The sequence below is a fragment of the Suncus etruscus genome, chromosome 15 (genome assembly GCF_024139225.1).
Source record: "Suncus etruscus isolate mSunEtr1 chromosome 15, mSunEtr1.pri.cur, whole genome shotgun sequence".
NCBI lineage: Eukaryota > Metazoa > Chordata > Mammalia > Eulipotyphla > Soricidae > Suncus > Suncus etruscus.
Window position 1 is genome coordinate 76,985,299 of NC_064862.1, and position 27,888 is coordinate 77,013,186.

Genomic DNA, 27,888 nt, shown 5'->3' on the forward strand with positions numbered 1-27,888 from the left:
TCTCCCTTCTGAGACCTGAGTGAGGGCCGATGCCAGCCTTCCTGCCCTGCAGGTGTGTGTGCTGGGCTGGCAGGTGACACACCTGCAGGGCACTTGGCACCTTCGCCAGGTGCTCTTGCCACACCTGCCTTCTTTCTTCCTCCCCTCATAACCTGAGGCTTTAATCCACCAATGCAAACTTCTGACAAGCAATGAAAAAGTCACACGTGCCAGGGACCTCTGGATGTTTCTAAGACTCAGACAATTCAGCAGGGGGCTAAGCCTTCTCATTCATTACCAGAAACTCTGAGTGAGGCAGAAGGAAATGAGGGTCGCTCACACATGCTTGCTATGACACCTCTGGCATGAGGGGAGATTAGGAACCAGCACTGGCAAAGACATAGGCCGGGCCTGGCCTGGCTCCATGATAAGAGAATTGGGTGCTCCTGGGCAGGCCATGGCACCACGAAGGGCCAGTCTCACCAACACACCACCACCTGACAGGCTCCCAACCCAGCTGACTGATGTCTATCGGGGTAGAAGTGAAAAAAAAAAAAAAAAAAAAAAAAAAAAAACAACCCAAGATGTTTTGAAAACAAAGTGCCACCCAGACTGCAAGACAATAAAATCTGATTCAAAGTGGGTCAAAACAAATATTCCCTAGAGCGCAGGAAACATGCAGAGCCACAGAGCAGTGAACACACGGTAGCTTCTGCACGGCACCTACTGACGTCAATGCCAGGACAGGTCGGGAAACGCAAACACACCAGCACCGCCTTCCTTGAAGCTGAAAAACAGGTCTTGGGGCCGGGCACTGTTCCAAACCTGGCAGCACGCACTGTCACTGAGCTGTCAAGAGGCGGCTCTGGGCCCCACGTGCACCCACTGAAACCCCCATTCTGGAAGGATCCCTCACACCCCTCCCTCCCTCCCGCAGCCCCACCTGGTTTCTGTCGAGAGGAGCAGGCAGGGGCCAGGGGATCCGGAAGCCACCATCCCCACCAGCTCTGGGCTTGGCTTGAGGCCTTTTATAATTATGTAACTCTGGCCAGTACTCAGGGTCCAACATCCTCCATGGAGGTGACCCCTTCACAGGCCAGAACTAGATGACGTGGCAGCCTGGCTAGCTGCACATCTGCCCCTGGTGGCCCCAAAGCTTCCAGCAACCCCCAGTTCTCAGAGACAGAGTCGAGGCACTCTGCAGACCCTCCCCTCACTCCTGGGCTGTGCTGTGCTCAGAGTGAGGCTTGCAGACCTCCCCATCCGTTCATCTCACATCCACCAGAATTCCGAGCACAGAGGCCTGAGTGAGGCAAGAGGTTACAGCCCAGAAACGGAGATAGTGCTAGGCCTCAGGATGAAGCCAGTGAGTGCAGCCTGCATCCTGTACACACATGGGACTTATCTGGCTGCCTCGACCCCTCCTGAGTCATGGAGTCTGAGAGGTCATGGGGACTGGTGTCACTCTGGCCTCTGAGAAGTAGCTCTAGTGAGGCCTTTCCAGTGGTGCTGCTGTGGTGTGCTGGAGCAGCCCAGGGCAGCTGAAGCGGGCCAGTCAGTTGAGGCCGAGCAGTGAGGGGGAAACCACCCACTCACGGCTCTGTCGTCCCCTCCTCTGCTGTCCTCTGCATGAGACTTTTTTTTTTTTTTTTTTTTTTTTTTTTTGTGGTTTTTGGGTCACACCCGGCAGTGCTCAGGGGTTATTCCTGGCTCCAGGCTCAGAAATTGCTCCTGGCAGGCACGGGAGGACCATATATGGGACGCCGGGATTCGAACCGATGACCTCCTGCATGAGAGGCAAACGCCTTACCTCCATGCTATCTCTCCGGCCCCTGCATGAGACTTTTATCATATATACTCCCAGCCCCCTGGAACAGTCTGTACTTGTCCTTCCCTCATGGCTGGAGTGACAATGTCCCGTGCCTTGCTCCCAGTGCCCTTGTCCAAGCCACCTCCTGTCACTCGGGTCTGCTCCTCTCATGGACAGGGACAAGGTGTCCTTGGTGCTGGCGGGCACCCTGTCACTGACAGGTCAGCGGGAATGAGCAGGAAGTCCCTGACGATGCATCTCTCTTGGACGCTCGGACTCGTCTTTCCAGTTCAGCCACCAGGAAAGGTCTCTGCTCTCCTTTCCTGCAATCCCTTAAAGAGGGGACTCGTGGGGCAGTGGCTAGTGTCACATACTTACAGGCCTCAGAGCACAGCTTCAACCATCTTTCTTCACAAACCAGGCCCAAGGAAATTCCCCCCACAACCTCCTCTATCCTATCTCCCACTCCACCCTCTCCTGTGACTCTAGAATCTTCCTGTTTTCCAGCTTATGCCTGTGCTTCAAGAGCACCTGAAAGTCCATCACTCTCCAGCCAGCCAGAGCCAATTCTCCTGTGTTTCCTGAGGCAATACTGGGGGCTCCAGTGCTGCACCTGGTAATGCTCAGGGGACCATGTGGTGCCAGGAACCGAACCTGTTTGGGTCAAGCTAAGCTTGTGCCTAACTGCTGTACTTGCTCCCATGCTAGAAATTTCAGAATATGAAGGCAATCTTCTCACAAAGCACAAAATCACAAGTACATGACCTCACACAAATGAACTAACATGAATACATGAACTCACATACACAGAATCCTCTGGCCCAGACACCTGTGTCCCAGCCATATAAACTTGGAAACCAACCAAGAGCAGAGCACCTGATTCTATGCACACGGTCACCAGGTTTCTCCTCGGGATCACTGTCCACAAGCAACCGCAGAAACCGAACGAGACCCAGAACAGGGGCTCCCCAGCACAGAAAGCTGCACCGAACGGACTGGGTGCCATGCCAGCTCTCTCCACATGGCAGAGGCGTCGGGGGGTGTGGGTTGTTCTATTCCAGGCGGCACAGTGGGCCTGGTTCTGAGTCAGCCAATCACTCTACATCCCAATTATGCTTCAGCTGGGGGAAGTGGGACACCTCCCAAGAGTACATAGGGGACCAAGGGCCCTTCCAGTGATGCCCCCAACTGGTTCCAAGCAAGGCACCAGATATGAGGGGCCGCTCTGGCGGCCTGGGGCCTCCAGGACCACACCTGACTTTTGGGAGACAAGGAGTCTTGCAAATCTATAGGTTTCAGTTCCCCCAATTCTTCGTGTTTTCCTCCCTTGCTGTTCTGTGTGACTGATTTGTGAAAAGTGGGGTTAGTCTGGATGTAGCCCCTCAGATCTACCAGCAGTCACTTTACCTGGCTGTGTTTGGGACACTGTGGAGACTGAACTTGGCCCCTGAGCCAGCTCTTGGCTCAGCCACATCCCAAATCTTATATGGGGGCTGGAGACGAGCACATGAGGAAGGCACCTGCCTGGTATGTGGCCAACCCCAAATCTCAGTTTCCAGTTCCATCCCCAGCAACACATACTGATCCCCAAGCACAGCCAGGAATGAGCCCTGAGCACAGAGCCAGGAGTTATACCCTTGAGCACTGCCAAGGTGGCTCAGAAACCCCAAAACTAAACAAAAAAGGAATCCTGCCACAAATGTATTCCTGGCAGCCTGCCTTCCAGGAATGGGACACAGGAGCAAGGCCCTCCAGTTTCCAGGCCCTGGGGCTAGGCGGATGCTGTCCCAGCCAGACATGGCAGGCTCTATGGGAAGAGAGAAATGGATTCACACAAACTCAAAACACCAGTACGGAGAGGGAAGTAATCTGGGGTGACAGAGCAGTCCCCACAGATAGGACTCAAGGCCCTTGAGGGTTTCAGGGTAAACATCTATCAAGACACTAAACAATTGCCCGGCTTCCATGCTCCCTGCCTGCGCCTGCAGAAACATGATTCCAACCCAACCCATGAATGTACTGCTCAGCCCCAGCCCCATGGGGATCAGACTCTGCACTAGGGTCACGCCAGCCACAGGCTCTCTTCCCATCTCCATCAGCTCTGGCATGGCCTGACCCACCTGTGCAGGAAGTGCAGCTTGTGCAAGGCGGCCAGCCCCGCAGCGATCTCGCATGCCATCCTCTGCAGCAGCAGGGTCTGCGCCGGCCCCCGTGGCGGGTCGTGCTCACTGCGCAGGTAAGCCTTCAGGTCACCCTGCAAAGACAGGCTGGTTAGTGTCATCTCGGGAATCTGGGTGCACTGTGGACATCTGGCCCGATAGAACTTCAGCAGGATTTGGAGTGACAAAGGAACATTCCCACTGCACCCTTCAGAGGTGTAAAGGCAAGGGCACCTCACAACCGCAGCTCTCCTGGCACATGCAGCGGAGAGCAAAGATGAAGCAGAGAGGTGTGCAAGGGCCAAGGTGCCCGGCTACATTCTCCTCAGTTTGAAATGTGAAGAATATTTGACCGGTTGAGAATATTCGACGGGTCAAATTGTAGCACAGCATAAAATCACAGCCAGGCAGACACACATGTGTCTGGGCCTCTAAACTGGGGTGCCAGGTGCTCCCCTGCATGGGGCTTCCTCCTCCAGGTCCTCCCGGGAGTTGGAGCTGTAAAAAGGGACCCATCTCCCCATCTGGTTGTAGATGAGATGCACCCCACACAGACACTCCCCTTTCCCTCCGAGGTAGGTTCTATCCAGCATGGGAAGGTGGGTGGGAATCAGGAAAGAACTGAGGATGATTAAACTAAGGCAGCAAAAAGCCCCAGGCTTCCTGGCTGAGGGATCTTCATGAGCTGGAGCACCTGAAAAGGAGCAGTGACACTTATATTACCACTCACTCCTCTCAAAAAAAATTGGGGGCGGAGGGTTACACCCAGCAGCGCTCAGGGGTTACTCCTGGCTCTATGCTCAGAAATCGCCCCTGGCAGGCACAGGCATATGGGATGCCGGGATTTGAACCACCGTCCTTCTGCATGAAAGGCAAAAGCCTTACCTCCATGCTATCTCTTCGGCCATTCTTTTTTTTTTTTTTTTTTTTTTTGTTTTTTTGTTTTTGGGCCACACCTGGAGGCGCTCAGGGGACCATATGGGATGCCGGGATTTGAACCTGAGTCGGCCGATTGCAAGGCAAACTCCCTACCACTGTGCTATCTCTCCGGCCCCTCAAAATACCTTTTTTGGCCAAAACAACAGCACAACAGAGAGGGTGCTTGCCTTATACACAGTCAACTGGGTTTGATCTGGAGCATCCCATATGGTCCCCCAAGTGATTCCTGAGTGCAGAGACAGGAATGACCCCTGAGCATTGCTGAATGTGGCCCCAAAACACACAAACAAAAAAACCCACCTTCTCTCCAGTGTCCCTTTATCCTGATGCTATGAGCTGACAGGAGGTGAGTGGGGCACTGCTTCAGGGCAGTAAAGAAGTGGCCTCAGTCTGTCCCAAGCCTCGGGCAGATGAGGCTGGTGTGGCCCAGAGAAGAACCTGTAACCTAAATGATCTCCCTCCACTGGGCAACTGATCACTGTCTCATGGAAGATGCCTCTGGTGAACTGTGTGGGATCAAGAGACAGAGCTTCGTTCTCTCACCATTTCAGAAGCAAAGTCATCTTGAAATAATCATGGTAAAAATGTGTCTATTAAGCGAGTCTTAAAACTCAGACTTGCTTCTAAAGGAGAGAGCTGAATGGTGGCACCTGTTTGCCTCTTAGCGGCTCTCCAGGAGTATCGATGGTCATTACTTCAGTCCATCATAAAGGAAAAGAACATGTGAATTAAAATAGTGTCCAGGGCTGGGGCATCGCACAGTGGTTTGACCCAGGCTCAATTCCTCCAGACCTCACTGGGCGCAGTGCTGGGTGACCTGGGAATCCTCAATCCTACAGGTCGGTATGGCATCAGAGCCACGTTCTCCCGTGTTGCCACTGAACAGTCTATGGGTTGGGTCCCCAGGAATCACAAGCACTGTTAGGAGATCCAATAAATAATAAAAGGATTTTCAGGGCCGAGGTGATAGCACAATGGTAGGCATTTGCCTTGCATGTGGCTGACCTGGGATGAACCTGAAGTGGATCTGGGTTCGATCCCCAGCATTCCAAATGGTCCCCTGAGTTTGCCAAGAGTTGTTTCTGAGCACAGAGCCAGTAGTGACCCCTGAGCACTGCCAGGTGTGGCCCGAAAAACAAAAACCAACCACCCCTCCCCCCAAAAATAAACCAAAAAGATTTCATCCTCAACCAACCCTATAAAAGCCAAAACTAGGGGCCGGGTAGGTGGCGCTGGAGGTAAGGTGTCTGCCTTGCAAGCGCTAGCCAAGGAAGGACCGCGGTTCGATCCCCCGGCGTCCCATATGGTCCCCCCAAGCCAGGGGCGATTTCTGAGCACATAGCCAGGAGTAACCCCTGAGCGTCAAACGGGTGTGGCCCAAAAACCAAAAAAAAAAAAAAAAGCCAAAACTAAAAATGTGCAACGCTAGAGGGCAGCAAAGTGCCTTGGTGGGTGTCCTGACATCCCTTAGGAATGAGCCAGGGAAACTCCCAAAATGAGAGGCGGCCAGGAGGGCACCCCAGTCTGACTGTGGGAAGTAGATCAATAAGTCGATGTGGTGAGAAAAACTCAACAATTCTCTTGATAACTGAGATCTTGTGGCAACTGAGGTTGCACTTGTGGTCAGTGATGTCTCATCTGTTGGGAGGAAGAATGGCAGAATAGGCACAGGGCCCAGCCACGGCCCCTGGAAAGCAGGATGGCTGCCGCCCGGCCCTATGCACCCTGCATCACCACCCCTCCTCAGTACCACGAGTGGAACCACCAAGTGGAAGAGAAAACAAGTGACAACCTTTTCTTTCTTTTTTGTAAAGAAACGAATGGTGGCACCTGTTTGCCTCTTAGAGGCTCTTCAGGAGTATCGATGATCATTACTTTGGTCCATCATTTAAAGGAAAAAAACATGCTGCAATTTGCAGTGAATTAAAATAGTGTACAGGGTTGGGGATCGAAGTATCCCAGTGGTGTTCAGGACTTACTTGGACTCTGAACTCAGGATCACTTGGGGTGATGCTCAGCAGACTGTATGGGAGTCCAGGGATTGAATCCGGTGGAAGGAGTGCAAGGCAGGTGCTGCACTAGTGCAACTCACTGCACTATCTTTCTCCTGGTCCCACAATGACCACTTGTTTTTTCTTTTGGTTTTGGGCCACTCCCAGCTGTGCTCAAGGGTTACTCCTGTTTCTGAGCTCAGAAATCACTCCTGGCAGGCTCAGGGGACCACATAGGATGGCAGGGATTGAACCCAAGTCGGCTGTGTATAAGGCAAACACCCTCCCCACTGTGCTATCGCTCCGGCTCCCACAACAATCACTTCTATGCTTCTGTTTTGCCCGATCTGCTCAAAGCCTTATGGTCTCAGCAGGCAACCGGCACTGAAAAGCAGATATCTTCCTCTCCTAGCAGATCTTTGAAGGAACATCACCATCTCAGAATCTGTCAACTTGGACCAGCCCCCAACATGCTCTGCAACCAGACCTTCATGCCTGCCAGCTGAGCCCTGCACACTGACCGGCCTGGGCCCATCCTGCGATTGAAGAGGCAGCCACATGGAGTAGGTGGGAGCAGGCCCAGGAAAAGGGTGGGCACCAGAGCATGGGGCAGTTTCTCAGCGCAGAGCCCAGGCAGCCCCAAGATGCTCTGGCCACAGTGCCCAATTGGGTCATGGAACCTGTCATAAAACTGCGTCAGGACGGTGCCCCCATGTACCTCTGTCCCCTTCACTCCATGTCCCGTTCTCAGGGCAACTGGAGAGGACATAGGGCTTGCTAATGAACACTTCTATATGAAAATGTGTTATCAGTGAGGGCAGAGTCCCCCCACCTAAAGCCACAGCCAACATGCCCCACAGAAATGGCCCAGCCCATGACAGACCTCACAGATGAGCAGCTGAACCTTCTCAGGTAAGACAGGACTATGGGACTGAAACTCAGGGACATTCTCGAAACAGAGTGGGGCCAGGCCCCCCATACTACACATATTTCTGCCTATCTCTGCTTGGAGAACTGAACTCTAGGGAGTAGCGGGGTAGGGGGTAGGGGAGGGAGATGCCCCTGTTCAGCTCCAGCTGTCTGGAAGCCACTTTCCTCAGGCTGGTGAGAAGAGGTAAAGAGGTGTGGAGGTGAGGGGAAATCTGTTCCTGATGGTCAGACAAATGTACCCTGAGGCCTCAAGGCAGGGTGGCCAGTCAAGGACGCCCCTCAAAAGGAGACTGGCCAGCATACACTGGTTAAATTCCCAGGGAAGCTAACCTGTGAGGTGGACCTGGCACCATCTGATACAGACCATCTCATGGATTGTGCGGATGGGATAAACCAAGATGAAATGAGCTCTGCCAGGATTTCGGAACACCCACACACTTGTGCAGCCCCAACTAGTTCATCAGCCCCCTGAAATGTGGTACCTGCTGCCTCTCTAGTCCCTAGGACTCTCCTCCAGACAGATTATTCCACCTGTCACGAGTTTTCCCGCCAAGGTCTGCATAGATCCCAGGGGACAGACCCAAGGCTTGGCCTCCTCAGCGACCTGCGCACAAAGCACAGGATAAACCCTCCAAGACATGACTTAGAAACGCCCCGTGGTGCTCCACTCAAACGTGATGGCACGTGGGCACTCCAAGGAACAGGTCACTGGGAGCCCCTTGGGTGGGGAATGGGATCCCCAGAAGCCACACATTCTCTGGAGGGACCAGCGCCTCCCATTTTGGACCCCAGCACAGCCTCACATGGCGATGTTTCCAGAATGCAGGAGCCTTATTTGACTTGTATACCAGGCGGAAATAAATGTAATAGGGTAGTTCTCACATAAACAGCCTCAAACAGGGCCAGAAACAGTCAGAAACACAGTTAAAGAGCAAAGGTGTGTTCTTGGGGAAGGAGCTGCCTGAAAAGATAGCCTTTATGTCAAAACAGAACTTAAATTTCTACAAAAAACTCACCAGATCACAGAACTCAAACACCAGCAGATAAGGGATCGCTTCCACACACTGTCCCACACACTGCAGGACATTGGGGTGCTGAAGAACACTGCGGAAACAAAAAGGGAAGAGGGTCTCATGAGGCAGGGGAGAACAACCTAAATTTTGGCATGCTGAACAGCTTCAAAGTTGAGCTATAAAGACCAATTCAGGACGCACTTGACTTAAGGGATACACCCAGTACTTAATAATGAGGGTTCAAAGCCAGCATCGAACAGCCCACAACTTAACAGTAATGCCTCACCTAGGACTCTAGTTACTTCATTTTATGAAATATCATGAAAAAGCAGCATTTAAAAGCAGCTGGAGTCATAGCACAGCAGGTAGGACATTTGCTTTGACGGAACCAACTCAGGTCTGATCTCCTGCATCCCATTGGGTCCCTTGAGCCTGCCAGAAGTAATTTCTGGGTACAGAGCCAAGAGAAAACCCTAAGAATGCTGGGTGTGGGCCCCCCCCAAAAAACAAATCAAACCCAAAAAAATGACAGACTAGAAATATAGCCCATAACATACAATTATTACATAGGTTTATAGACATGCCTCCAGTACATGCATATACTCAAAATAATTTGTCCAACAAATATATTAAGCTACCAGAGCAATAGTTAAGGCACAGCATTTAAGGCGCTTGCCTTGAATACAGCCAACACAGGTTCGATCCCCGGCATCCTATATGGTCCTTGAGCATCGCCAGGAGTGATTATTTAGTGTAGAGCCAGGACTAAATCCTGAACGCAGCAGGTGTAGCCCCAAAAGAAGATATATTTTAAAAAGGTATGCCAAAATAGTGTTTAGTCAGTTTTTTAAATATGGATTAAAAGGAGGGGGGCAGAGAGATAGCCTAGAAGTAGGCATTTGTCTTGCATGCAGAAGGATGGTGATTTGAATCCCAGCATCCCATATGGTCCCCCAAGCCTGCCAGGAGCGGTTTCTGAGCGTAGAGCCAGGAGTAGCCCCTGAGTGCTGCTGGATGTGACCACCCCCCCCCAAAAAAAAAAAAAAAAAAGAAAAAGGAAAAGAAAAATAAGCAGGGTCTAAGAGATAATATAGTGCTTGTCTTACAATGCAGCCAGCCTGAGTTCAATCTCCAAGATTCCCATAGGGCCCCCCAAGCACTGTCAGGAGTGCCCTGAGCAATGCTGGACGTGACTCCAAAACAAAAAAACAAAACAAACCAAAGGGAAGAATGTGGACTGAGATGTAGCTGTGAAGATGGTGCTTGGGGGTCTCAGCTGCCACAGTTACAGGGAGAGTCAGGGCACTGCCAGCAGGCTTGGTGCAAGCACATCTGTTCCCATGCAACCAACACATATACAGAACCCACCACCACCAGGTCTCTCCCAAGCCCTGCCTTTTGCTCACCTGCCTCTGGCCCCCACCACTGCTCAGAACCTATGTATCCCCCATTTCTGTGGCATTTTCCCATTTAGAGAGAGGCCTTTTGAGAGTGATTATTTTCCCTCATCACAGAGCCCCAAGATTATCCAGGATGCTGCAACGATAAAGAGTTCATTCCCTTCCACGGCTGAGCAGCATTGGGGTGTGTGTGGGCCCAGCCAATGAATTCGTTCCAAGGATGTTCTCCCAACTTCAGGCGATTACACTTAAAGCTGCTAGGAATAACTATGCACAGGTTTTTTGGGTGGAAATGTCTGCCTTTCTCGAAATAAATGTCCAAGAGTGGGATAGGAGGGTTATATAATTCAATGGCTAATTTTATACACCGACTCGCCTATTCAGTGGGCCAGATCTTGGTCAAATCTTCTGGATGTTTCTGTGAAGGTGTTTTCGGTTGAGATCATCATTCAAGTCTGTGGGTTTTCATTAAAGCAGACTGTGCTCCGTAGGTAGATAAATCAAATTAGCTTCAGATCTTTTTTCTTTTTTTAGAAGGTAGGAGTGGGGGGCACACCCAATGATGTTCAGGGTTTATTCCTGACTCAGTGCTCAAGGAATCTCTCCCAGCAGTGCTTGGAGGATCATAGGCAATGGAACCTGTGTCAGCTGCATGTAAGGCAGATGCCTTAAGTCCAGTACTGTCTCTCTTGCCCTGGCTTAAGATTGTAGCCGAGGGAGCCAGAGAGATAGCATGAAGGTAAAGGCATTTGCTTTGTATGCAGAAGGACAATGGTTCGAATCCTGGCATCCCATATGGTCCCCCGAGCCTGCCAAGAGCGATTTCTGAGCGTAGAGCCAGGAGTAACCCCTGAGCGCTGCTGGGTGTGATCCAAAAGCCAAAAAAAAAAAAAGATTGTAGCCGAGCAAAGACTTGCCTCCCTTAGGAGCAAAGGGGCTCTGTATGCTACTAGAAACCTTGACCTGTACCAGAGCTCTGCTGATCTCCAGCCTGCAACCCACTCTCAGAATAATGAGTCTCCAGTTCCTTCAAGCCCATCTGTCTGCCCCACCCTTTCTGCTCCAGTATTTCTGCTCTCTCTGAAGGATCCAAATATACACAATTACTACGTGCTTGGTTCTTTAACAAAGGTTAAAACTATTTTTGTGAGGGCCTGTGCCCTTTAATGTTCCCAGGAAAAAAAGTATCTGGATCCAGGCTCTACACTGTTGATCTGAAGCTCTCCTACTGGTTGGAAGTGAGGGGGCATGTCTGCTCCTCAACTCCTGGCCTGATGCTCACAGAGCATTGGCTCAACTGGCACCAGCGGATCCTTTCAGCGCCAGGTCTCCACATCTTGAAGAGTTTTTTTGTTTTTTTTGTTTTTTGACCTGACTTTTCTGAGTTTTCTGTCAGTCCTAGATATGAGTCCTATGTCAGATAAAGTGGCTTGCGAATATTTTCTCCAAGTCAACAGCACGTCTTTCTGGCCTCCTTGTATGTCTTTTACACAACAACAACAACAACAACAACAAAAAAACGAATTTTATGATCCCATTTACGAGGTTAAAGAAGCATATCATGCTTTTCCTGTGAAATCTAAAAATACTTCATCAGGGTGGAAGAGATAGTACAGAGGGGAAGGTGCCTGCTTGCAAGTGACCGGCCTGGGTTTGATCCCACATATGGTTGGTCCCCCAAGCCTACCAGGAGTGATTCCTGAGCAGTCAGGAGACCCACTGCCAAGACAAAATGAACCCAAAAAAGCTTCATCAAACACTAGAATCCCCAAGTATCTTCCTGTTTATCATAAGGTGTTTTTTTTTTTTTTTTTTTTTTTTTTTTTGGTTTTTGGGTCACACCTGGCAGTGCTCAGGGGTTATTCCTGGCTCCAGGCTCAGAAATTGCTCCTGGCAGGCACAGGGGACCATATGGGGCGCCGGGATTCGAACCGATGACCTCCTGCATGAAAGGCAAACGCCTTACCTCCATGCTATCTCTCCGGCCAAAGGAAAAACTCTTCTTTTTTTTTTTTTTTTTGTGGTTTTTGGGTCACACCCGGCAGTGCTCAGGGGTTATTCCTGGCTCCAGGCTCAGAAATCGCTCCTGGCAGACACGGGGGACCATATGGGACACCGGGATTTGAACCGATGACCTCCTGCATGAAAGGCAAACGCCTTACCTCCATGCTATATCTCCGGGCCTATAAGGTGTTTTACAGTTGTTGTTTTTTACTTGTTTGTTGTTGTTATTGTTTTTGCCACACACACAATGGCACTCAGGGGTTACTGCTGTGCTCAGAAATTACTCCTGGCAGGCTCAGGGTACCATATAGAATGCCAGGGATCGAACCCGGGTCTGTCCAGAGTCAGCAACAAGCAAGGCAAATGCCCTACCACTGTGCTGTCACTCCGGCCCCTTGTTTTATGGTTTACTTTGAAATGTATGATCCAGAGAATGAATGAATGTGTCAGATTCATGATAAGCACATTTGTCCATTTTACAACCTTTCTAAAGAATCAGCATTCAGTTTTCATGACTTTGTCATGAGTTTTACTGGTTTCTGTTCTTTGGCATTTCCTTTGGCTTTGTGGAATTCATTTTGCTCATTTTGTCTAATTTAAGCTTTGTCTGTGCTTATTAATTTGTGACACTTCCCACCCCCTTTTCTTTTCTTTTTTTTTTTTTTTGGTTTTTGGGTCACACCCGGCGGTGCTCAGGGGTTACTCCTGGCTGTCTGCTCAGAAATAGCTCCTGGCAGGCATGGGGGACCATATGGGATACCGGGATTCGAACCAACCACCTTAGGTTCTGGATCAGCTGCTTGCAAGGCAAACACCGCTGTGCTATCTCTCCTGGCCCATCCCACCCTCTTTTCTAAACTAAGTGCTATTTCTCTCTCTTGCTCTCAAGCTTTCCTGTTGATTTTGGGTTCTGAGAAATATAAATCTGAAAAATTCTGATAGAGATTTTTCTGGACTTTTTTTTTTTTTTTTTTTGGTTTTTGGGTCACACCCGGCGGTGCTCAGGGGTTACTCCTGGCTGTCTGCTCAGAAATAGCTCCTGGCAGGCACGGGGGACCATATGGGACACCGGGATTTGAACCAACCACCTTTGGTCCTGGATCAGCTGTTTGCAAGGCAAACGCCGCTGTGCTATCTCTCCGGGCCCTTCTCTGAACTTTTTTATTTAACTTTTTTTCTGGTTCTGTTTCTTGGCCATACCCAGTTGTGCCCAGGTGTTACTCCTGGCTCTATGTTCAGGTATTACTCCTAGCAGGCTTGAGGGACCATATGAGAGGCCGGGAATCATGTGGGTTGACCTTACCCACTGTGGCATCATATCACTTCAGTTCCTGGACTTATACAATCGGAGGTTTGCTATACTTCTTGAACCTGCAGGTCTGATATTTTCAATTTTGGTCATTTTTTAAATTTTCTATAAAAAAATCAATCAACTACATATTCGTTAAATTTTTCTTCAGCCACACCTCCTCTCTCCTTTCCTCCCAGGCTATCAATATGAATGTGAGAGATTTTGTTCAATCCACCCTGTCGCTGAGAACTAATTTCCCCTCTTTCCTTACTTTTGCATCTTAGATAGCAAAATAGGCTAAGTGGACATTCTGTATGCAGGAAGTTGGGTACAAACCCTGAACACCACCAGAGCAGCCCCCACATACAGAGCCAGGCTGACTATCTCCATGTATGATCAAAGAGTTAACCAACTCCCACTTTTCTTTGCTGTTAAAACTGAGCAGTGATATTGATCTATTTTCAATATCCTTCACTCAGTCCTGTCCATCCTGCTGTGTCCAAGAAACTTGGGGTGCTGATTATTGTCTTTCTTTTTTCTTTTTTGGGGGGGACCACACCTGGTGACACTCAGGGTTACTCCTGGCTATGCACTCAGAAATCGCTCCTGGCTTGGGGGACCATATGGGATGCCAGGGGATCAAACGGTGGTCTGTCCTAGGTTAGCACGTGCTACCGCTTGCACCACCGCTCCGGCCCCTGATTATTGTCTTTCTTTTTGTTTGGGGGAGGGTTTTTTGTTTTTTTTTTAATTGGGTGACACTAGGCAGCTATTAGGGATTACTTATGGCTCTATGCTCAGAAATTGTTCCAGGCAGACTCAGGGTACCATATGGGATGCCGGGATTCAAACGACCGTCCTTCTACATGCAAGGCAAACGCCCTATTTCCATGCTATCTTTCCGGCCCAATTATTGTCGTTCAGTTCAAAAGTTTCCCTCAAGACTTTCCTTGTTTCCTGTCTTTGAGAATCTGTGTTTTCTCATTTCTTCCAAAGGTGCTTTAACTAAAAAGACAAAATTTTAGGGCCAGAAGAACAGTACTATGGATTGGGTACTTGCTTGCATGCAACTGAGCTGGGCTCAATCACCAGCACCCCATATGGTCTCCTGAACATGGCCAGAAGTGATCCCTGAGTGCAGAACCAAAAGTAAGCCCTGAGTATAGCCAGGTATAATCCCAAAACATGAAAGGACATTTTTTTAAGTAATGGTTCCAATAGGCCTTTTTTCTTTGGGGGGAAAGTAGGGGGATTTGGAATCAATGTCCATGGTGCTGAGGAGATCAGGCAGTGTTGAAGACCAAACTCTAGGCAGGTTCCCACATGCCAAGCATGTGTCAGTCTGCTGGGCCATCTCACCAGCCTGGATACCTTAGGTCTTCTGTCTGAGAGTCACACGTCTCCGGGAACCTGCGACACTTATGAATAAAGGCGTGCATTATGCAAGGTTTGGTCCCAAAGTAGCTTAAAGCACCTGATGTTCCGCAGACCACAGATGACGTGTCTGTTCACAAGACAGAGGCTTGAGGCTACTTACTAGTACGGTTCTCCATTTTTCAGAAATGCATCTTGCTCCCTGGGCCTCGCGCTTGCTTTCAGCTCCTTCACGATCACCCTTGCCACGCTGATACCTGTGTAGATTTCTCCAAGAAGAACCTAAAAGCAAAGGGCAGGGTTTTTATTTTGTTCCCATCAAAAGAGCAAAAAAAAACTAGGTCTCTTTTATCAGAAAATGGGACACGGGAAAATACGTAGCAGCTAGATGATCTACTACTATTTGACATCCTATCTTCCCCAAACCTTGGGAAACCAACATATTTACTGCCAGGTAAGGAATGTTTAAAGTATTCACCAGAGATTTATGACGGCCAGTGTATTTCTACTGCCTATTTCTATGTTTAAGCAAATTAAAACTTGCATGGATATTAACAACAATCCTACAGAGAAGTAATAGTGAAAATTTCAATTCAAAATTAATTCAACTGGTTCTCAAAACACTTCAACTGAGCCATTTTGTCTTAAGTAAACTGACAAAGAGCCCAGGGACAAGTCAATTCACTGCATGAGAACTTTGAAAATCCCTGGCATTCCAATTATGCCAGGCCTTTATCTGGTACTAACATTTCCAGTCAAAACACAGAGGAAAAAAAGTATTCCACTAAAACGAACAACACAAAAATGGGCAACTGCATAAAAAAGCCAGTTACAAGTGAAACAATAAATGAACCCTGAAACAATACAAAAGTATTTAAAAAGACAACATTATGGATAACATAGTGAAAAGAATAATGATTTTTTAATTAATTTGAGGATGATCAAAAACAAAAGGTGTCCTGGGGGGGGGGGGGGGAAACGGGTTGGGCTTTACACTAGTTGGTGCTCAGAGGTTATTTCTGTCACTGTACTCAGAAATCTCTCCTGGCAGTGCTCAGGGGACCATATGGGATGCCAGGGATCAAACCCAAGTTGGCCGCATGCAAAGCAAACACCCTACCTGCTGTACTATTGATCCAGCCCCCAAAAGGCCTCATTTTAAAGTTGTATTTATAGGCAGAGCAATAGGATGGCATGTAGGGTGCTTGCTGGCCATGCACAAAGCTGACCTGGGCTTGACCTCAGCATCCCATGTGGTCCTCCCAAGTCTGCCAGGAAGATATTCCTGCACCCCCAAATGGGCCGTTCTCCACACACTAAGCCCTGCACCCCCAAATGAGCCGTTCTCCACACACTGAGCCCTAGACAGATCTGAGACAAACAGGTGTGTTCTGTGGAGCAACAGGGTGGGAGACCTCGAGCTGGGCCTTATGGACACCTGCAGACACACGGGCACTATGAGGTTTTCTGGAGCAGCGCAGTCTCTCAGCCAAGCTGTTGAATAGTCTGTGGGCAGAGCTGTCAAGCAGTGCTCACATGCTTCCTGACAGACTGAGAAGCAGCAGTGCCACTTGGGTATGCTCAACCTACGGCCTCGGTGTCCTGCTGCCAACAGCTGGAAAAGTCGGAGAGAGGAGGCTGGAGAGATAGTATGGAGGTAGAGCATTTGCCTTGCATGCAGAAGGACGGTGGTTTAAATCTCGGGGTCCCATATGGTCCCCCCCCCCCCGAGCCCGCCAGGAGCGATTTCTGAGCCAGGAGTGACCCCTGAGTGCTGCCGGGTGTGACCCAAAAACAACAAAACAAAACAAAACAAATCGGACAGAGCTACCTGGGAAAAGTCAGACACCAGAAATGGGGACAACCACTGTCCTGGGCACTCATGAAACGACATGTGTCAGGGTGAGAGGGGTGAGGGTGGAGGGGCAGTGGAACTTTACCTTCCCAAACCAGCCGCTCCCAATCTCCTGTATGTAGTTTAGACTGTGTCGGGCAACCTGAGACTTCAAGCCTTCTGCAGAAACAAGAACGTTCAAATTCAACATTAATTTGACACAAAGTTACCCTCCAACCAGCACAGAGATCTACACCCCCAAAATACCATTTACACCACCCAGTAACAGCCCCCTCTCAGCAGCTAGCAGCAGACCAGCCCTCAAGGAACCAAGTTTATTCTTGGCTGCAGGGACCCCTGTGAAGCCCAGCACCTGCCTTTCTTGGGAGACCTAAACAAGGTTCCACTGAACACTGAAGGTCTGGCTGAGGTAGGCTATCGCAGAAAAGTCAGATGGAGGAATTAAGAGATAGCACAGTGGTAGGGCGTTTGCTTTGCATGTGGCTGACCCAGGACAAATCCAGGTTCAATTCCCAGCATACCATATGGTCCCCCCGGGCCTGCCAGCAGCGATTTCTGAGTGCAGAGCCAGAAGTAACCCCAGAGCACTGCCGGGTGTAGACCCAAAAAGAAAAAAAAAGCCAGCTGGAACAGCAATTTCGGAGATGCTGTACACCCAAGGGCGGAGATGGAGATGGACAGGCGTGATGGGGCTGGATGGCGGTGGATGGCGATGGATTTCTCTCTCTGCCATCCCAGGCCACGTGGCTCACCAACCCCCATTCAGCCGGCGGGTCCCAGGCCCAGGTGAAAGGCGAAATCACTCACTCACAGGCAGGTATCAGGAACCATCAACTGTATTCATGCCCTATTCACCACATGTGTGTGGCCTACTCATAACCTTTCAAGCACTAGTTATTCTTGGCCCTGCATCTAAACTTCTTTCAGCCATCTTCCCTTTGGGCTCCATGCTGGTCAAAGACCAGAACGCAGAGACCCAAAAGCCAGAGCGCCCAGCAGCGCAGAAAGGACCCGAATTCCCCGAATTCCCTCGGTCCAAGGCTTATCTAACTTTCCCAAGACCCCTCCCAGGAATGGGCGGGGTCTGGCAGGTAAGGTTACACCTACTATCTGGTTCCCAAGACCCCTCCCAGAAAAGGGTGGGTCTCAGGTAGCTACACCTAGATCCAGGGTCTCAGATAGGTACACTACACACACTAAGAAATGAAGTGGCCCAGGAAGCCTATAGGTTCCTTTAAGTGGACCAACACAGACATAGGGAGAGAGAAAAGGGAGAGAGAAAAGGGCAAGGGAAGAGTCATCAATTCTGAATCCGTGCTACATATGCCAAATTGGCTTTTTTGTTTTTTGCATTTTGGGCCACACCCTGTGATGTTCAGCAGTTACTCCTAGCTATGCGCTCAGAAATCACTCCTGGCTCAGGGGACCATATGGGACGCCGGGGGATCGAACCAAGGTCCGTCCTAGATTGGCCGTGTGCAAGGCAAATGCCCTACTGTTGAACTATTGCTCCAGCCCCAACATATGACAATTTGGTATTAAGATTCAAATGTTACAAATTCAAGATAATTGTTGTCCATAATAATCACTAAAAAAAGTGAGGGCTAGAGCCAGAGGACAGTGGGGAAAAGTTTGCCTTGCATTCAGCTAACCTAGATTCAATTCCAAAATCCCATCTGGTCCCCAAGTTCTGCCAGGAGTGATTCCCAAGTGCAGAGCCCCGAGTAAGTACAGAGCACAGTCGGACATGACTCTCCAAAATACTACACCCCCCAAAAAAAAACCCACTAAAAAAGGTAACTTGAAAATACACACAAAAGAGGGCCGGAGAGATAGCATGGAGGTAAGGCGTTTGCCTTTCATGCAGGAGGTCATCGGTTCAAATCCCGGCACCCCATATGGTCCCCTGTGCCTGCCAGGAGCAATTTCTGAGCCTGGAGCCAGAAATAACCCCTGAGCACTGCCGGGTGTGACCCAAAAACCACAAAAAAAAAAAAAATACACACAAAAGAAAATGAAGAGGGGTCAGAGAGAGCGCACAGCGTTAGGGCATTTGCCTTGCAAGCAGCCAACCTAGGACCAACATTGGTTCAAATCCCAGCATCCCATATAGTCCCCTATGCTTGCCAGGAGCAATTTCTGAGCCCAGAGTCAGGAATAACCCCTGAGCATCACTGGGTGTGACACAAAAACAAACAAACAAAAAAAACCCACAAAAAACAAACAAACAAACAAAAAAAAAACAAGGAAAAGGGGCCTGGAGAGATAGCACAGCGGCGTTTGCCTTCCAAGCAGCCGATCCAGGACCAAAGGCGGTTGGTTCGAATCCCGGTGTCCCATATGGTCCCCCGTGCCTGCCAGGAGCTATTTCTGAGCAGACAGCCAGGAGTAACCCCTGAGCACCGCCAGGTGTGGCCCAAAAACAAAAACAAAACAAAACAAAAAAAAAAAAAAAGAAAGAAAGAAAAAGGAAAAGAAAAGAAAATGAAGAGAAAAAATACACCAAAAAAAATTTAAGTCTCCATAAAACCACCAGGAGGGGCTAGAGCAATAGCACAGTTGAGAAGGCATTTGCTTTACTCACGGGTGACCTGGGTTCAATCCGTGGCATCCTATATGGTCCCCTGAACCTGCCAGGAGTGATTGTTGAATATAGAGCCAAGAGTAACCTTTGAGCAGCACTGGGGGTGACCCAAAAACAAAAAAGTTCTGAAGTTTTGTCTATCAAAGGCCACTATCTAAAGAGTAAAAGACAGACAGGAGAAAGTAACTGTCAATCATCAGTTGAAGGAGATGAGGTCTCAGGCAGAACCAACAGAGATGGGTCAATGGACAACATAGAAGCATGATGCATGCAAATGAAGACTCAAAAGCAAAGAGGAGGGGAAGGACCCACTAGTGAGAAAAAGGCCTCTCAAGGAAATTTCCTGTCTGTGTCTGATGCCCAGGAGGGAACCAATGCAGGGAGGGGTATTTCTGGGTCAAAGCAATACACAGTTGTCTTGTAAGAGTAAAATGCAGGTAAGTATCTTTTCGATATTGAATAAACTGAAAAGGGTTTCTTTCTTTTTTGGGGGCCCATACCTGGTGACGCTCAGGGGTTACTCCTGGCTATGTGCTCAGAAATCGCTCCTTATTAGGGAAACCATATGAGACCCTGGGGATGGAACCAGGTCTGTCCTGAATCTGCCACATGCAAGGCAAATGCCCTAATGCTGTGCTATCACTCTGCCCCCATGAAAAGGGATTCTTAAGAAAGAAGATGCAGGGGCCGGAGAAATAGTATGGAGGTAAAGCGTTTGCCTTGCATGCAGAGGGACTGTGGTTCGAATCCCAACATCCCATATGGTCCCCCATGCCTGCCAGGGGCAATTTCTGAGCTTAGAGCCAGGAGAAACCCCTGAGCGCTGCCGGGTGTGACCCAAAAAAAAAAAAAAAAAAAAAGGATGCCCTAACTCTAAAATAGCCTTAAATTAAAATTAGATGCTCATCCAAAAAAAATAAAAATAAAATCCCTTTTTGGGGGCTAGAGATAGTACAGTGGGAAGAGCATTTGCCTTGCCTTGACCTGGGATCAATTCCCTTCATCCTCTATGGCCCTCCAAACACCACCAGGATGATTCCTAAGCTCAAAGCCAGGAAAGAGTAAAACCCTGGATGTGACACCACCACCCACCCAAAAAATCCCTTTTTTTAATGGGTGATCAGTTCTCTAGAGTGCCATTCTGATTTCCTCTTTATTCTCTGTTCAGTGTATTTTTAAGTTATTTTCTTAGTGGCTGCCATGGAGACTGTAGTTGGCATCCTAAATTTATAACAACAGTTTGAACTGATACCAACTTAGCGTCAAGAGGAAAAGCATCAACCATCTGACACCCAACTGGCAGGAGCGTAGGGAGCGTAAGTTGGCACAGTTCCTGTGGAGAATAAGTCGGCAGCAGACAGCAGAATGATAAATGTAATCTCTGACCCAGTTCCGGAAAGCGGTGTACATACCGCACAGCATTGTACCAAGGAGAACAGGTAAGGAGCATCATCTACAGAAGGGCATCGATCCAGGTGTCTGCCACCAGGAAACACCAGAAGCATGCTCTAAGGTAACTCATGGGCCCTGCTGAGAGGTCACGGCACTCACAGGCACTCCAGATTCAGTGCTCATGGGGGTTTGAGACCTAGCTGAGGGTGACACACACCTAAATGCAGTGCAGGGATCCTACCAAGAATCCAGGGAGGAACTCAGCTGCCAGGGAGGAGCACCAGGGATGGGACTCAGTCCCCCCTCCTCTGCCAAGAACAATCTGGTCACAGTGTATCCCCAGGACCCTGGTGGGTTTCATTAGGTGATGTTTCTGCATGAATTTTGGTGTCTGGCTCAAAAGGTCTCTCCTATCCCTGGATAATAAAAGATGTCCTGGGCAAGCAGGTAAGGAGCTTGCTTGCCTTGCACCTGGCTGACCTGGGTTCAGTCTCTGGCATCCCATACGGTTCCTCAGCATCGCCAGGAGTGATTCCTGAGTACAGAGCTGATACTGTAATCCCTGCGTACTGCCCAGTGTGGCCCAAAAACCAAAATAAAAATAATTAAAAGGAATAAAAGATGTCCTGCGAGTCTCCCAAGTGGAGAAATTTCCACTGTATTCCTATTAATATTAAGAAGGATGTCAGGAAGGGGGCTCAAGTGAAAGGCAAACAGTGCCAGAACCACAGAGGGGCCACCCAGACCTTCTCTGTCCCATCCTCCCTGCCCATAGCCAGGTGTCCTCACCAGGTGATTCAGCAAGGCTTCTGCCTCAGGTTTCCTTCTGGTTCTTTTTGGAGTTGTCAAGCCAGAAGAAAAGGATGCGTGTGGGCAGCAGCGTTCGTCCCTCCCTTCTTCCCTCCCTCCAGAGAAGCCAATCTAGTAGATCAAGCCACAGGCACAGAGAAGAGCCAGCAGTGGGGTGGAAAGGAAATACCGACTAGGTCAGGGTTCAGTTCCAGACTCTCACCGACTCTGACATTAGCCTCACCATCATTCCTCCCATAGGAGGAATACATAGGATGTATTCATAGGATGGCCCTCGGCTAGTTCTGGTAATCCAAGTTAGAATCTAGTGCCCGAAACCATTCGAGGGTGAGAGACGTCAGAGCTGTGATGAGCTGGGGCATCCGAAAGGAAAACTGATAAGCAAGTGACTGAGGGAGGAGACTCAGTCAGAGAAGCAAAATGAAATGTTCAGCATATAACTTTCCCCTTCCCTGACTTTCCCCTTACTACTGGGATCACCTCTAATCCCCACGGATCTGGTTTGTTATGCTTTTCCCCCTCTTGGTTTTTCAACAATATCCAACAAGGCTCAGGGCTACTCCTGGCCTGATGCTCAGGAATAGCTCCTGCTGGTACTCCAAGGACGATTTGCTGCTGGGCATTGAACCTCGACCTCCTACACGCAGAGCATACACTCCAGCCCGGGGTATCTCTTCGGCCCGGACGTATCGTTGTCTGCACATCGTAAAAGATGCCCATGTTAAACCCCATCTCTACAAGTACTTCTATGGTGCACACTCGCTGTGTCCCACTTTACCTAGTGCCATCGTCATCATGCACTACGTATAGCAAGTCACCCAACACACAGCACTGGACCTGTGCTACCGCAGAACTGAGGCTGCTACATACACTTTCCCCAGAGGGTTGTAGGAATCACCGAATCCAGACCACATTTCTTTTTTTTTTTTTTTTTGGTTTTTGGGTCACACCCGGCAGTGCTCAGGGGTTACTCCTGGCTGTCTGCTCAGAAATAGCTCCTGGCAGGCACGGGGGACCATATGGGACACCGGGATTCAAACCAACCACCTTAGGTCCTGGATAGGCTGCTTGCAAGGCAAACGCCGCTGTGCTATCTCTCCGGGCCCCAGAACCACATTTCTGTTTTACAACAGGATCAGTCAGCGTGTCCCCAAACCTCTGAAAATGCAACCAAATCCCTTTAGCGCGCGCGCGCGCATACACACACACACACACACACACACACACACACACACACACACACACACACACACACACACACACACACACACTTGAGTACACATAGGGCAGCCAGACGGCATGTCTTACCTGCAGAAGGCTGGAACTGAGGTGGGGCTGGGAGGGCGATGTTTGGTACTGAGAGTGTGAAGACCTCAGCCGGGGACTGCACAGAGGGAGTATCTTCTGCGGGTGGTGTGAAATCTATTTCGTCATCAAAATTATCTTCAAACTCCTGCAATGGCAGACAAACACTGAACAGTCTGAGAGCAGATATTTAAAAATTTAAAATGCCGAGTGAGAGGGTACAGCGGGGAGGGTGCCTGCCTTGCGTGCGGCTAACCTGGGTTCAATCCCTGAAATGCCACATGGTCCCATGAGCACCTCTACACACAGGAGACTCCAACGCCCCAACTGGTACTCTCAGCCATTGTATTGGTACAGTGGTTCAATACAAAGACCAGAGAATGAGCTGCTGTTTGGGCCCTGAAGTGCTGGGGATACTTGGGGGGGTAGGGGGGAGAAGGGTTCCCATGCACTCAGCAACAGGGGAGCAACAGGAAGATCCCACAGCAGTACCTGAGGGCAGCAGGGGTGGTCCCCATGTTACCTCTGGCTGCAGTGTCACTGAGCAGCCACATCTAAGTGTGAGCTGCCCACTGCCCTGACATCAGACTAGCCGACCCATTGGCTAAAGGGTTTAGGGGGCAACACCTGTCCCTACATTGGTGCTTCCTGCCTTTCTGCTGACACTTTGTCCCAAGAGGTACAGAGGCTCACCTTGAAGTCTATCTCAGGGTCCTTACAGCAGGAAGCACAGTTGGCGATGGCCGCGATCAACAGCAGAAAACTGCACAGAGACAGGACCACCGAGAACGGGGACACTTCTACTGCAGGGACCTCTCCTGGGGAAAGAACAAATGAGGGTCACGATCCTGTGTATTCAGAGCTAGCCCAGACAAGCTTACTGATGCATCATCTACTGGCTACAAACAAACAAAGCTGAAACTCATTTAAAAGACACAAGGAAGGGGCCGGGCGGTGGCGCTAAAGGTAAGGTGCCTGCCTTGCCTGCGCTAGCCTTGGACGGACCTCGGTTCGATCCCCCGGTGTCCCATATGGTCCCCCAAGCCAGAAGCAACTTCTGAGCGCATAGCCAGGAGTAACCCCTGAGCGTTACCAGGTGTGGCCCAAAAACCAAAAAAAAAAAAAAAAAAAAAAAAAAAAAAACCAAAAACTTGGCATCCCATATGGTCTCCTGAGCCTGCCAGAAGTGACTTCTGAGTGAAGAGCCAGAAGTAACCCCTGAGCGCCAAATGTAACCAAAAATAAATAAATAAAATCTATAATAAAATAAATAGGGGCCAGAGAGATAGCACAGCAGTAAGGTGTTTGCCTTGCATGCAGCTGATTCGAACAGACAGTGGTTCAAATCCCGGCATCCCATATGGTACCCTGAGCCTGCCAGGAGTGACTTCTGAGTACAAAGGCAGTAGTAATCCCTGAGCGCCGTGGAGTATAACCCAAAACCCCCAAAAAAATAAATATATAAATAAATAAAAACCTACTAAGGGGATGGAATACAGTAGGAAGGGCTCTTGCCTTGCATATGTGGCTAACCCAGGTTTGAACCCTGGCATCCTATTATGGTCCCCTGAGCCCCAAAAAGTAATTCCTCAGAACAAAGCCAGAATAACTTCTGAATGTCGCTGTGTGTGGCCCCAAAACCAAAACCAACAACAATAAAACCCTATCAGGACATAATCATAATGATGACAATGACAACTCCCCCTCAAATTGCAGCAAGTATGATCAAATGTGAGCTGAAAAGCCCTAAGAATTTTCCTTTATAGTCCTTTACTCAAACGTATACAGCTGACCCCAATTTGATCTCCAGAATCCATATGGTCCCAGGCACTGTCAGGAGTAAGCCTAATGCTGAGGAGTCCCAAAGCTGACTGAGGCTTTGCCCTACTTCCAGCAGGGCTCACGATGCAAAGCACATCTTCCTCACCCAGAGCTATCTAGGTGGGCCCTTTCCTTCATGTGAGTCATGTCACATGTTTTACCAAGAAACAAGCTTTTGTTTGCCTTGCACGCACGGGATGGATCAGGGTTCGATTCCCAGCACCCCATATGGTCCCCCAAGCCTGCCAGGATATATTTCTTTTTTTTTTTTTTTTTTTTTTTGGTGTGAGGGTCACACCCGGCAGCACTCAGGGGTTACTCCTGGCTCCACGCTCAGGAATCGCTCCTGGCAGGCTCAGGGGACCATATGGGATTCCAGGATTCGAACCACCGTCCTTCTGCATGCAAGGAGAACACCCTACCTCCATGCTATCTCTCCAGCCCCCAGGATCGATTTCTTTCTTTCGGTTTTTTGGTTTTTTTTTTTTGGTTTTTGGTTTTTGGGCCATACCCGGCGGTGCTCAGGGGTTACTTCTGGCTGTCTGCTCAGAAATAGTTCCTGGCAGGCACGGGGGATCATATAGAACACCGGGATTCGAACCAACCACCTTTGCTCCTGGATCGGCTGCCTGCAAGACAAACGCTGCTGTGCTATCTCTCAGGCCCCCCAGGATCGATTTCTAAGCATCCACCCCAGCACTTCAACAGCACAGCCAGAGTGCGTGGAGGGTGGCCTGACACCCAATATACATGGGCTGATCCTGCACACAGATGCGCTGTGGAACAGTGGTCCCAGATGCTTGGAAAGAAACTTCCTTAGATGCTTGCTCCATTTAACCACTGTTAGCAGGCACAGAGACAAAGAAACTTTAGTAAAAGTGCAGCCTAGAGGGCAATGAAGCCAGGAACCCTGGGTGGGCACCAGGCCCCGGGCACTACGCCAGGTCTGAGCAGCTTTTCTGCAGGTCAGAGACAGTGTTAAGACTGACCTCCTCCATCTGCGCGGCTGAAAGAAATTCATGCTGCTGCCCACGGCCAACCACCAACACCACAAAGCTCGAGGCAGGAAGCCAGAGTTGAGCACAGACAGGAGCTGGTGGCAGCTTTTCAAAGCCCAGACTGGCGGACATCGGCCTTGGGAAGTCCCTGATGACTCCCGTGGGCATCTGCCAGACTGGTAAAAGTGAGAAGGTGCGGTGTTGGCACCTCGGCCAATCCTTACCAATGGTATAGAAGGACCTCTTCTCTGTTGGTTTCTCCAGGAGCCTCCTGGACCCTACTTTCACACCTGCTATGCACATCGGCAGCCCTTGACCCCATCACAGGTCATACCCAAGGTGGTCTATTCATTAATTTTCCCCCTTTTTTGTGGGGAGTCCCAGACTCCCAGATTAGTGCTGGGTGGACCATACCAAACAGCACCTGCTTCCAGTCCTTTGAATTGTCTCCCTGTTCCTCCTCTTCTTCCTTAATGTCACAGGAATAAGGCAGGGAAAGGGCAAATATGGGAGGGAGGGATCTAGTTTCAATCGCCTAATCACCTCTCACAGCACCCCTGGGAATTCCCAGCACAGACCCAGGATTCCAAGGGTATAGATCACAGGGCAGGAGAGTGGGGTAAAAAGCTACCCTGGGCCATCCCCCAACCAATTCCCTTGGTCCCCTTGCTTTGCCAACACATGGTTAACTTTTAACACTCCAAGAGTCTCAGCTCAGTACTTTGAACCCACCCAATCGTCGCCTACCATGAAGGCAGTTCATGATCTCTGGGACTCTCCCCCAAACCCCAGAGTGGGCGAACTTTCTTCTTCCTCTCACCCCACTCCTTATCGTCACATGCTATTCACTGCACAATGTGATCAGGAGTGCCTGGAGGCAGCTCAGTTACCTGCTTATTCACCACATTGCCCCTTGAGTCACCAGGTGGGCACAAGAGCCCAGATCAGGCTAAAAAATAACCGACTTGGGAATGTCTGAGGCGCTGCAGGGGTTCTGCACCCCTGCTTCCTCCCTGGTCCTGGCCTGTTGGGCCTCAGCCTCCACTGAAATTCTGGCCTCAGAAGCCAACGAGGTAGCTTCAGGAAGAAATGATCAATTTCCTGTCTTTGACAATGATGTCACTAAAGAGTTAAGTGCTACGCATGGAACCCTTTTAAAAGTCATGTAAATCAGTGCACAAAAGGAAAAAGAGGATCTGCCATAGAGGAAGGAGGGAGAGGGAAGTGGACACGGGGAAGGGATTATGCTGAACACTTTATGCCTGAAACACAATCATGAGTAACTTTGTCAACTTCTGTGCTCAATTAAAATAATTATTTTCCTTTTCTTTTTGAGCCATACCTGGCAATGCTCAGGGCTTACTTCTGGCTCTACACTCAGGAATAACTCCAGGCAGTGCTTGAGGGACCATAGGAGATGCTAGGACCAAACCAGGGTCAGCCACATGAATTCTGACCTCTTTTTTTGTTTGTTTTTGGGCCACACCCAGCGGTGCTCAGGGGTTAACTCCTAGCTGTCTGCTCAGAAATAGCTCCTGGCAGGCACTGGGGACCATATGGGACACCGGATTCGAACCAACCACCTTTGGTCTTGGACTGGGTGCTTGCAAGGCAAATGCCGCTGTGCTATCTCTCCAGGCCGAATTCTGACCTCTTAAAAAACTACTTTTTAAGGTAAATGAGATTCGAAATGGCAAAAATAAATAAAATGATCCCAGTGACTATACTGTCTTTTGATCAGCACAGAGAACTGCTGAAGAAATGGGAGTTAACCGGCTAAGAGAAGGGATGGCCCGAGGGGTGAGCAGAGGAAACCTCCCCCCATTTTCCAAAGCAAAGCAGAAACAGGACCCCAGAAGGTTCCTTGTTCCAAATGTCAGGAACCACGATGGCATCCTGTTCTCCTGGAATCTTCTGGATCATATAAGAAAAGCGGCAGGTAGGCGAGCAGGGCTTCCCCATGACGACCAGAGAAGAGGCTCATCAGGATTGCAGGGGTTACTTAGCATGGTCTGCATGTCCATTGGCTCACACAATGACACCAGTGAAAAATTACCTAGTATCTCAGAAGCACGTTCGGAGTTTCTATTTTACAGTTTTCAACTCATTACTTAATAGCCATCTAGCTTTTGATTTAATAGGCAGGAAATCTGAGAAACCCCACGAGGTAGGTAAGTATTATCTGTTTTATAGACAGGTAATTTGGAGAATGCAATTTCTCAGTAATGACTCA

General features: G+C 49.4%; 1 protein-coding gene across 1 annotated transcript in view; it reads right to left on the reverse strand.

The window, feature by feature from the left end:
• Positions 1-27,888, reverse strand: part of LMTK2 (lemur tyrosine kinase 2) — a 71,010-nt gene that overhangs the window by 16,440 nt on the left and 26,682 nt on the right. The window contains exons 2-7 of the mRNA XM_049788570.1: positions 23,530-23,654; positions 22,840-22,984; positions 16,831-16,904; positions 15,054-15,172; positions 8,825-8,912; positions 3,910-4,043 (exon numbers count right to left, since the gene is read on the reverse strand). Coding sequence (XP_049644527.1) covers positions 3,910-4,043; positions 8,825-8,912; positions 15,054-15,172; positions 16,831-16,904; positions 22,840-22,984; positions 23,530-23,654 — 685 coding nt within the window. The remainder of the gene's footprint in view (positions 1-3,909; positions 4,044-8,824; positions 8,913-15,053; positions 15,173-16,830; positions 16,905-22,839; positions 22,985-23,529; positions 23,655-27,888) is intronic.